This window comes from Xenopus laevis, chromosome 6S, assembly GCF_017654675.1.
Source record: "Xenopus laevis strain J_2021 chromosome 6S, Xenopus_laevis_v10.1, whole genome shotgun sequence".
Taxonomy (NCBI): Eukaryota; Metazoa; Chordata; class Amphibia; order Anura; family Pipidae; genus Xenopus; species Xenopus laevis.
Window position 1 is genome coordinate 86,231,056 of NC_054382.1, and position 12,159 is coordinate 86,243,214.

Here is a 12,159-nt window from a genome sequence, read left to right on the forward strand (position 1 = left end):
TCTGGAGGCAGGACAAACAAAAAACCCTTTAAATAAAGGCCCTCTCTTTCCACACCAAACAGTTTGTCTATAAAGCTTGTCTGTGAAGTCATAATAAAAAAGAACCTAACCTTATTACTTACCTTAGTATCTTGGAATCACGCAGTAGGGATGGGTTCAAGGGTAGCATTTCATGCATGTCTAGGTAGCACACCTCATAAACCACAAAGGCTCAGCCAATTGAGTAACTTCATTAAGCCTCATGTGTCCTTTAGCTTAATCAGTCATGCAAACCTTCAGTGGACTAAAATCGTGCTTAGAAAGGACAATACAAAGCTAAAGATTTGGAGAGAGAGGAAAACTAGATGCCACCAAGCAAGACAAAATGTAGAAAGGGGAGGATTTGTTTAAATTGTCTTCAGTCTGTCCTGCCTCAAGAGAGGAAAAATAAAAACTCTCGAGTACCAATCATATCCTACTCAATGAAGGGCCACTCCTCCACAATAACCACATGGGAGAAGATAGTATTTTACTTAGTGTCTTGCTAGAGGTGGGTGGAAATGTGCAGTGTGGGCACAAAACTGATGCTGTCCCCCAATTCCATTCATTATTTATTTCCCCTATGATAATAATATTAGGGGAAGATTGTAAACAACTTTTGCAAGATTGTAGCTAGCGTTTCCTAACAAGTGAATCATGTCACTTATTTGGTTAGCCTTTCATACTTGGGCAAGCAATTATCAACATGTGATATAAAATAATATACTGTATCCACCTCTTATAAGCACCAGGAGAATCTACGAGATTAAAATTTTGCTATAGTATTACAGGTTTTGTTTGCTTTTATTTGATTTTTTTTTCACCAAGGAATTGCGAAAGTGCTGTGGATTTTCTGTGAAATGTGATCATTGCAAGGTCTGTTACTCCATACTGTAAGTGACATACATACATGCCTTATACTTCTACTATTACTCCTCAAATGTACTACCTGTTTCTCTTCCCACTATGGACAGGCATGATATCCTTGTAGTTTAATAAAAAAAAAACTTATTACTAATTTTAAATTGTTTGGGTATGGAGTGTTTGGCTGAAAAAGTGATGTCTAATGTAAGCACAATAAGCTTTGGTTCTGTTATCTGATAATTACTGATGCCATTGCTTTGTTTTCAGAAAAGTTCTGGACTTTTTTGTTCATGTGGTGTAAGAGTAATGTAACGGAGACTACAGTCCTAGGAATATATACTTTACCATATTCCACTACACCATAAAAGAGACAGAAACCAGATTTCTGAAAACGAGGCATTGATTTCTATGTTAATAATGGTATTTCCTGCAAATGCCTTTAAGAAGATAATATGCTAAGCATATAACAATGATAAGGGGTATCTTTCTGCAGTTCCTCAGTCTGTATTCAGGGAAAGACACACTATACAAGGCTTCAGATTCATGACCACAGAAATAACTTGTTATTCACATTTCATTGTGCACTGAGCCATTGTGTCAGCCAAAACAGTGCTCTAACTAGATTCACATTGATAATGTATGGCCATAATTCTGTTCAATTAAAAGCATATTTCAACCGAAGCCCAGAATATGATGGCCGCTCTATGCATTTTAATAACATGACTACAGAACCGCGCTTATACTAAATGCACATTGCTCACAAAGACCCAGAATTATGTTTTACATAAAGACAGATCATATTAAAACAAAATTCTGCATAGACTGAATGTACGTTGCTGGCACAAGGCCAGATCCTTCATGCAATACTATAGAGCAGGACTGAAATAAGTCAACGTATTACCTCTGAATTCATGCTAATCATCCGAAAAGCAAAACTCACTCATTTTTATATCCTCTAAACAAAATGTTCATCCAAATATTATTTGATCATTGTGCTATACACAAATAATTACTTGATTTACCTTTGACTAAAGTCATATTATCTCTGAGCAATTACTTGAGCAAAGATACAAGAGAATACATTTTAATACTTTATTGTATTCATGCAAATAGAACACTAGAACATCCTAATCTCTACAATACATCTTTTTAAACTGGGCAGTTTTTTTGGCACAAAGGATGATCAATGCCCATTGAAAGAAATGAAGATAACAATGTAAATTTTAACACCTAATATTTGATTGATTTACTATTATTTCAGAAAATCGAGCCAATGATTACAGGACTTATCATACTTGAAAAAGCATGGGATAATGCAAAGTACGTACTAAGAACATCATCTACCTAGTCAATAAGAGTTATGCTTTGAATCACTCTAAACCCAGAAGCATGTTGAGGTCTTATGTTGGTGGGGGTTTATTTGTTGTTATAAAGAGTAACTGAAGTATGGTGTAATTTTACTAGGGATGCACCGAATCCAGGATTCGGTTCAGGATTCGGCCTTGTTCAGCAGGATTTGGCCGAATCCTTCTGCCCGGCCAATCTGAATCCTAATTTGCATATGCAAATTAGGGGTGGGGAGGGAAATTGTGCGACTTTTTGTCACAAAACAAGAAAGTAAAAAATGTTTCCCCCTTCCCACCCTAATTTGCATTTGCAAAATTAGGATTTGGTTTGGTATTTGGCCAAATCTTTCGTGAAGGATTCAGGGGTTCGGCCAAATCCAAAATAGTGGATTCGGAGCATCCCTAAATTTTACTCTTACACCATTCTAGAATCTACAGGGACATTGCAAATATAATCAAGTTCAACTTTTAAATAGATCACAGTCCCTGAGTAATGCTTTCCCACTCACAATCATTTTTTTTAGTGTGGATTTTTCAAAAATATAAAAAGCCAAGTGTTAGTTAAGGAGATTTTAATTTTTGGTGAAAAAACTAGTTCTTGGGGCAAAACTAGGCAAGATTAATATTGTGTGTGGTTTTTTTTACTTTGTATTGATCATTATGGATTTCAGGTGTAGAAAGGGGTGGCATGGGAGTGAATACATTTTTTGTACAGCTATGCTCTCTAACTTATGCAGCTAGTACAGGAATGGAGTCTCTTATAAAGAAACGTGATATCCACAAAGCTCTGAATTACAGGAAGGTCATTTTCTTTTTCTCTGCAATAATAGCTACCTTCTACTTGCATAAATCCTTATTAGTGGCAAACATTTTTTGTTAAATGTTTTTGTAGACTTCAGACATGGTGATCCAAATTATGAATATAATACTTAACTGAAATACCCCAGGTTATAAGAAATCCATATAATAAATTCTATTCCGGTTATATGGGTTTAACTCACGAATGAGGACTAGTAAGCTGCACCAAATACATGCAACTAGTTGCACCATGACAACTGATATGTCTATGGGCTTGCAACGGCTCACAAAATACCCTTATTGTGTACCTCTGTTACATAATTTAGCTTGAAGAAAGGAGGAGAAAAGACCCTTGCATACATGCAAGAAAATAACCTAGGAGGGGGCACAAACAGAAAAAACTGAATATTTGGGACCCAAAGAAGCATCATTTAAAAGGTTCCAACACCCTTCATTTAAATGCTAATTTCCTGTGGTTCCATATAGTACAAACTGGGCTTTTTCAGTATGGCAGAATCAGAAATGCCTAAGCATACGATACTAATCAAAACAACATTGGTTACCTTCTAGAAAACCCTTGACTCCTTTTCTCATTTTATGTGAAAACATGGTCTGCCATGCTATTACCAGGCTTGGGCGAATTTGACCCATTTCGTTTCGACAAAAATTTGCTGAACAGCAAAATATGGGCGACGCTCATTAAAGTCTATGGACGTCAAAATTTTTTTAATGCGCGACGCCATACAAGTCTATGGACGTCATTTTCACGTCGAAACAAGGCTAACAAAGATTTTTTTTTACGTATACTGTAAAATATTAATTTTGTAATACTGTGCAATTAAAAACATTTTACACCTGCAGCCACATTGCATTGCGTTATCCAGTAGCTAATATAGAGATCCCATTCTGGGTAGACAGCTGCAACACGTTACCGTGGGAATTTGCGAAGAAGGATGAAGCTAATAGTCAAGGATGAAGATAATGGTCAATGCTTACAAATACACCCACAATTATAACACATAATATTTATACAGTATTGTGAGAAGGATTGTTTGCAATTATAATCCAAGACAAAACTTGCATTTGTCCCCTGGAAATATCAAGAATCTGACTAATTAATTCCTTAATTCCGTTATATTTTCCCAGCAATTGAAGCTATTAAAATGCCCAGTTTCCGTTTCAGTCATGCCTAAAGGTGGCCATAGATGTAGAGATCCGCTCATTTGGCGATGTCACCAAACGAGCGGATCTCTCCCCGATATGCCCACATTGAAGTGGGAGCTATCAAGCTGATCCAATCCTGTGCCCTAGGGCCGACTTGGTCTGCTTTTATTGGCCCGTGTATGGGGGCCATAAGCCTCTACTACTTTTAAACAGTCTGGACGTAACTTTCCTTATCACTTTCCATAGCCCTCTTACTGTGTTTGTTAACTAAACCAACTCATCTTGTGGGTTGGCCAGCACTTCTGCAGGCACTGTCTGAAAAAAAAAAATAGATACTGCATAAAGGCCCTATAACAAAATAACAAAGTATGCATATAAAGTCCAATATAAACTTCACATCCAGCATATTCCCAACCATATACAATTATTATTTATTATCATGATTTATGATGATGTTCTTAGCTGGCTACAGAGCTAACAGCAAAGGCTTAATTTACTGATGAAGTAAAAGTCTCCTGAAACAGCTCTGTTTAAATTTGGGGAATCTTAAAGGGATACTGGAATTGGAAAAAAAAATTTTTTTCCCCAAAATGCATCAGTTAATATTGCTGGCAGACTTCTGCACTGAAATCCATTTTTCAAAAGAGCAAACCAATATTTTTTTTTTATATTTAATTCTGACATGGGGCTAGACATATTTCCAGTTTCTCAGGTGCCCCTAGATATGTGCTCTGATAAATTGCAGTCACTCTTTACTGCTGCACTGCAAATTGGAGTGATATCACCCCTCCCCCCAAGCTCCCTGAACAGCACTCAATAGTAAAAATCCATGTCCCACTATGACTCCTTCAATTACATTGAGTAGGAGAAACAATAACCTGTCAGAAAGCAGTACCATAGTGCTGCACTGGCTCGTTCTGAAGCACATGACTAGGCAAAATGACCTGAGATGGCTGCCTACATACCAATAATACAACTTAAAAAATACACTTATTGGGTTAGGTTGAAATTGTACAGGGTATGTGGAGTATTTGTAGTGTAAACAGTGTAATTTAGAAATAAAAACTACAGCATAAAAATCATGATAAATCCCTTTAAAGGATTCACAGAAGTCTGGAATGTACAATAGTTATTAACACTTTCCTGCATTCTAGGGAAACTTAAAAACACATTTATCAAGGCAGATCAATTCGCCAATTCATGAAAATATGTTTGTCTGCTTTAAGAGGTCAAATACATTTCTATGCTGTAAGGTTTTAAATCTCTAACACTGCATCAAACTGAAAATCCCCAAAACAACAAGCACTCATTAAAATGAATGCAAGTTAATCGGGCTATTAATACTTTGGAAGCAGTTTGTTAAATGTGCAAGGATTAGCACATTTACCTGTAATCTGCCCCTAAGAATTGATGCAGGTTGCAGTGAATCCTTAGACTGTGACATACAATAAAACAGGAGATTAAACAAATCCCAAAAGAAAAGGTTACACAAGAGATTATTACGGTTTCTCTTATTGAGTGCATTTCTTTAAAACGCCAGTTCACAGGTTTTCTAGCAGGGGAAAATTAAAATACATAGTTTCCACATGTCCAGATGTTGGGAACACAAGTCATAAATCCAACAATCAAATGCAAGCGTTCGGCATTGCATACTTCTAATCTTGATCTGTGGTCCTACCCCAAATTCAGTACAATAGATGCTCCTGATGTTTGTCTTATAACAGTGTTAGCAGTAGAGCCCTAAGTCCCCTTCCTTCCTTTTTCGCCAGTTCAAGTGCCTATTAGTTTTTGGAGTGTGCATCAGAAATGGATCGATCACAGGGAAAATTATACCAGCTCATAGAATGAGTGTCCTGGTCAAAATTGATTGGGAAATTCGCCCTTTGACAATGATATATTTGTCATTTCCCCATGACCGCTGCCATGATCTGCAAATACAGCAACCCTGTGGCAGTAGCCTCTACTTACCCTCTGTAGCCCTGTGAAATGTTGTGTTTATGTAGGCTCCATTGAGGGGTTAATGACCCCACTGTAAAGTGTGCCACAGAATGCAAATGAAAGATGTAAACATTAAAAACAGAGCATTCCACTCCCTGGATTCTTATCTAAACATCAGAGAGATGGCAATAACTTAGACTTTACTGCTATCAGGCTGAATATTTGCAAGCTTATAGGTGTGGGTTGTATTAAAGCCTACCTAGCATACCATTAATCTGTTAACAATACATCTGTTATAATGCAAAGTGCAACATTTTGTAGTGGCACAACTACAGCATAGATGTTTACATTCATCTAAATGACAGATGACACAAATAGGTATAGGTATTTGGTGTTCTTCACCCACTGGAATATGTTGGCAAACAAAAAAAAATGACAAAGAAAGCCGATTATAGTTGGGATGCCAATTTGTTTTCCCTGGGTGGGTGCTCCTCTTTGGTAAAAAAAAATCACTGACCCATGGTTCTATTGAAGTGTTGCCACCATTTTATCTTTTTCCAAACAAGAGACAAGTAAATACCTTTTGTTTTCAGGCTTCATTTTGCATGTAATTGCTTGTGAAGGGCTTTTTGGCTCCTTTTAGCCCCATCTCACCCTAACCAGGTTCTGTTTTCTATTTTGCTGCTCTCCAAGTCCTTCCCCTCAGAAGCCATGTTCCAATATCTTGCACTGATGAGATCTAACAAGATCGAAACAGGTTGCCTGCAAGTTAGGAATCCTTGCACCCCTCTAATCTTGCAAATGCTCACACTAAATCAGAAAATGTTCTGTATTGCACATGGATAAGACTAGAAGTCTGAGGTTCATGTGTCCCTAGGAAAAGAGTAAAAGCTTGGTTTCCAAGATATCTCTTGGAAAAAGAGAACGCAAGAGAGGTGGCTAACAAATTGGCACCCACAGTATTTAAAGCTTTTTGTTGTTCATTGAGTGTTCTATTGCCATTAATATCATTTATGGTTCACAAAATGAGACTTCTGCTGCCAAGACAGACATAATCCATAACCGTATTTTCACTTTTTTGGAGTTACTGTTTCTTTCATCTAAAATCACTTAGTTGATTTAGTCACTGAGGGGCAGATTATCCATATTTAAAACAAAAACTCTTGTATTTAGATACTTAGATATAAAATGGAGTACTTTCAAAAAGTTAATGGAAACCAATGGGTCTGTGTGTGTTCCAATCACGTTTAGCATAACATTGCAGTTTCTAAAGTTCCAATTCAATAAGTAGAATTCGATAAAATCATAGAAAAGATAACTTTAAACAATCAAATTTTTTACTTTCATATTATGATGTATGTTGCTGTCAAGTCAGATTAAAATCACATTTCGTTCATCCTAACAATGTGAACTTTCAGGACTCGGATTATTAATATTGCTACATCGACTAAGATAGAATCTCCTTTTGGCCCCACTTTGATGATATCACAATATTACAGCTTGCCAGCATAACCCTTTCTGCACAAAGACAATGTAGATGTGATTAACCTTTCAGTGCACACAATAGGGTTTACTATATATTCCTTCTTACTTGCATATCAAACAACTAAATATCATGAAGTTCTGGAGACCCCAAAATGCAAATAGGATGGTGTTAACCAGTTTACTGTTAAGAAGTGCTCAACAAATTGAACTACTGACACTTTAATACGTCTATTTTTTGAATCTGATAAATCTGTAATTAAGAATTTTTCACATTTCTATGGCTTCATCCATTATTCCCTTTGCAATTCAATTTAGAACGTATCTAAGTGAGCCATGAAAATGTATTAACCTAGTGGAAGGGCTGACCTATACTAACATGTTAAGAGATTCCTGCAAGACATGAATTTCATTGAGCTATGAAGCTGCTACTGGTTTTCTGAGTGCTACTTTGATACATATTTGAATGAACAGAAACATTTTTACAAAAACTCTCCACACACAAGCAAAACTGAGTTTAAAAGGTATGATGCCTTATTTAAAAAGAAAAGTACAAATAATGAGCACACTTTGCTCCATGGCTTTTGGCCTAAGGCACGGCTATGCAATGAGCGGCAATGGATATGCAATGGAGCCTAAATAGCTAAGTGTTTCTCTAAATACAGTGCTGCCTGAATTAGCCAACACTGCATTCAGAGAGAACTGGTAGTGGGTGACACGTGGACTAAGTGTTATGCACGAGGCTGCTTGCACCCAAGGCACTATGCACATTTCTGGTGAGATGTGCAGCATACAGCTTGCATTACTGCCCTGGGTGCAACTGCTCTGTGCATGGGCCCTCAGCAGCACCCCTTAGTGCTCTTGTAATTATTACATAGTTACAGTTATAGTTAAACAGGGTTGAAAAAGACCTAAGTCCATCAAGTTCAACCCATTCATCAACTCATACTGACCTCTCCATACACACACATAGCCTTTGATATTATGCTTGTCTAAGAAATCACCCAAGCCCCTCTTAAAAGCATTAACTGAATCAGCCATCAATCAGCGCATTCCTCAACCCCACTGTCCTGACTGTGAAGAACCACCCACACTGTTTCAAATGAAAGTTCTTTTCCTCTAGAGTAAAAGGGAGGCCTCTGGTGCAGTGATCCTCTTTATGGGTAAAAAGGTCCCATGCTCTTTGTCTATAATGTCCTTGTCTATAATGTACTTATGTCATCTCACAAGCATTATTTCCAGCCCAATCTTGACAGTCTACCCTCATAATTTAAGTCTTCCATCCCTCTAACCAGTTTAGTTGCATGTCTCTACACTCTGTTCAGCTCATTTATAGTCATTTTAAGGACTGGAGTCCAAAACTGCACTGCATACGCCAGACGAGGCCTTACCAGGGACCTATAAAGAGGCATAATTATGTTTTCATCCCTTGCGTTCCTTTTTTATGCAAGACAGAACCTTATTTGCTTTAGTAGCCACAGAATGACACTGTCCAGAATTAGACAACGTGTTATCTACAAAAACCCATACATCCTTCTCAGTTAAGGAAACTCCTAACACACTGCCATTTAGTGTATAACTTGCATTTATACTATTTTTGCCAAAGTGCATAACCTTGCATTTATCAACATTGAACCTCATTTTCCAGTTTGCTGCCCAGTTTACAATTTAGCCAAATCACTCTGCAGTGGCAGCATCCTGCATGGAACCTATAGTTCTGCACAATTTTGTATCATCAGCAAAAATAGAAACAATACTTTCAATGCCCACCTCCAGGTCATTAATAAACAGGTTGAAAAGCAAAGGACCAAGTACAGAGCCCTGCGGTACTCCACTAACAACACTGGTCCCATTTGAAAATGTTCCATTTACCAACACTCTTTGTAGTCTATCTTTTAGCCAGTTCTCTATTCAGGAACAAATATTATGTTCCAGGCCAACATTCCTTAATTTAACCAGTAACCGTCTGTGTGGCACTGTATCAAAAGCTTTAGCAAAGTCTAAGTAGACAGCATCCACTGAAATCCCAGAAGCGAGGTCCCTGCTCACCTTCTCATAAAAATAATTAAAATTAGTCTGGCAAGATCTATTATGCATAAAACCATGATGGCACAAACTCATAGCATTATTATTTGCAAAGTTAAGTATCTTATCCCTTAATACCCCTTCAAAAAACATTCCTATCACTGATGTCAGACTAACCGGCCTATAGTTTTGAAGCTGAGAACGGGACCCCTTTTTGAACAGCGGCACCATATTAGCAATTCGTCATTCTCTCAGCACCATGCCAGACCTCCATTAATCCTGAAAAATTAAGTAACGATGTTTGGCAATCACAGAGCTAAGCTCGTTAGCTAAGCTTGGGTCCAGGGCAATAGAATATGAGCCCTGTTATTCTTAACAGGTGTCTTACAATTCTCCTAAACATATTATTAGAATATTTCTCATATAGTAAATATGTTTGACAAGAGAAAATTGGATTATTTGAATACAACCATCAGCTACAGAATGTAATCATTAAAAAAGTGCCCATCTTAAACTTGCCTAGGTCACATAGAAGTCAATGGCAGATATAATGATCTGTGCTGGGATTTGTACAGGATTTGTACAATAATCCAAAGATTTTTTGGTTTTCAGGGCAATAATCAATTTTTTGAGGCTTTTCCTGCACCAGATTTTTTTGTGAAAATGTATTGATAAATATGGTTAAAAAGTCAGCGATACTGGTCGCCTTTGACTGCTCCGACCCTGCTTTTTAAGAGCGGAGCTGGGGGGGGGGGCGGCAGCAGCCCCATATCGCCCCTGGGAGTGGTTTTAACAAAATAGTGACTTATTTGATAAATAACCCACTAAAAGAACAGCAGGCAGTATTTAGAATAATTTCTTTAATCATTTTCTTTGCTTCTTCAAGTTATTTAAAGTGAATGCCACATTTTGATGACATTATTATTGAAAAACATTTTTTTTAATACAGCTACAGATTTAATAGGAGACCATAGAAATACTTTGAAGGACTCTACACATCTCTATTTCATAACAGCCCCTGCTGTGCAGTGATTATCCTGTCCATATACTAACTCGCATCCTTTGTTTTCACTCTTGCAGATGCGTTCTCATTAGTAGTGCACCTAAGCAGCGATTTTCATGTACACCCTTCTGCAGCAAAAACCACAGCTTGACACCCATCAGCCTTTACTAAATGTTTGGTATTGTAGTTTTTGCTAGAGTATAGTCAGTGGGTATAAGGGGAGAGGCAATGTTTGCAAATTGTAAAAAATATTATATGATTGATGGAAGGCCAAACTAATTAATACAGTTTTTTTAATTTGCTTTAGTTATTAAAACATTCTCTGAGGGTATCACTAAGTTATCCTGCAGTTTTAACCTTGCCTTACCAGCCATTGTCTCACTGAATGCTGGCCACAAGCTCATTACCCCACTCCAACAGGACTCTTATTATACTTCTAATTAGGGATGGAACAAATCAATCATTTGGATTTGAGAAAATTTTAAATCTTTCAAAAAAGACTTGGTAAATCCAGAAGCAAACAGAAATCCTAATTTGCTAATTCTAATTTGAGAAAAATAAACTGCGTCAAATTAAAAAAAATTACAATTGCCTCACAGATTCGGTTCAGCTGAACGCTTAGGATTCAGCCAAATCCCAGCACTTGCAGGATTCAGATTTGGCCAAATAAATAGTATTTTTAATACTATTATGTTAAAACAAAGCAATAGCATGTCCTGTAAGTCAAGGAGGCATAGTCTACCATCACTTGCATGACCAGCACAAGGAGGCTGTAAATGGCACACTTCATATGACAGACCATTTCTGGATTATAATTTAAGAATATGGTGGTCCATTAACTAGAAAGAAACATGAAATTTCACAACAAACTGCATTTTTAAAGAACACATAATTAAGCAAAAACTTTAAAATGATATTATTCAGACTAAAGTTGTTGTACAAAGGTGCACCAGTAAAAATTATCAAGTCTTACCAGCATGAAGGTATGCCAAGTCAGGGTTCTCAATGTCGATATGCTGCTCCTTCAGATGGTTGCGAAATTCCACTGGGACATTGGTTGCATATTCACATTTAGGGCAGTTGTACATTTTCACACCTTCGTGCTTACCAGTGTGCAAGATATGTTTGCGGACATTTTCTGCACAGTTAGACCTAACAAAGTAAATATGTAAAAAAAAAGTTGTTTTTTTTATTTTGCCATGACACTATAGATTGTCCAAAATGTTCAAGTTAAAAAAAAACCTGTAAACATTTTTTGCTCACAGTGCACTTTTCTAGTAGTAATAAATGTACTTAACACCATAACATGTAATTACCCAGGTCTAGTAACAGCAGACAATCCTCAATAAAACATGTTTATCTTTTTTAAAGGTATGTTTTTTTGTTATCACATCTGTTACCTTTCTCCAGAAATAATGTATAATTAAACTGCAATCTTACTACTACTTGAAAAACTTTTTAAGGTGTCAAAGTTGAAACTTTGAAAATTAAAATAAATGACAGTTTTTAAAAGTAATGTAA

At 36.9% G+C, this 12,159-nt stretch overlaps 1 protein-coding gene across 2 annotated transcripts in view; it reads right to left on the reverse strand.

Moving 5' to 3' along the window:
- The window catches only part of znf407.S (zinc finger protein 407 S homeolog), a 243,277-nt gene that overhangs the window by 64,475 nt on the left and 166,643 nt on the right, over positions 1–12,159 (reverse strand). For both annotated transcript variants that reach the window (XM_018223592.2, XM_018223591.2), the window contains exon 8: positions 11,612–11,790. In XM_018223592.2, the coding sequence (XP_018079081.1) occupies positions 11,612–11,790 (179 nt within the window). The remainder of the gene's footprint in view (positions 1–11,611; positions 11,791–12,159) is intronic.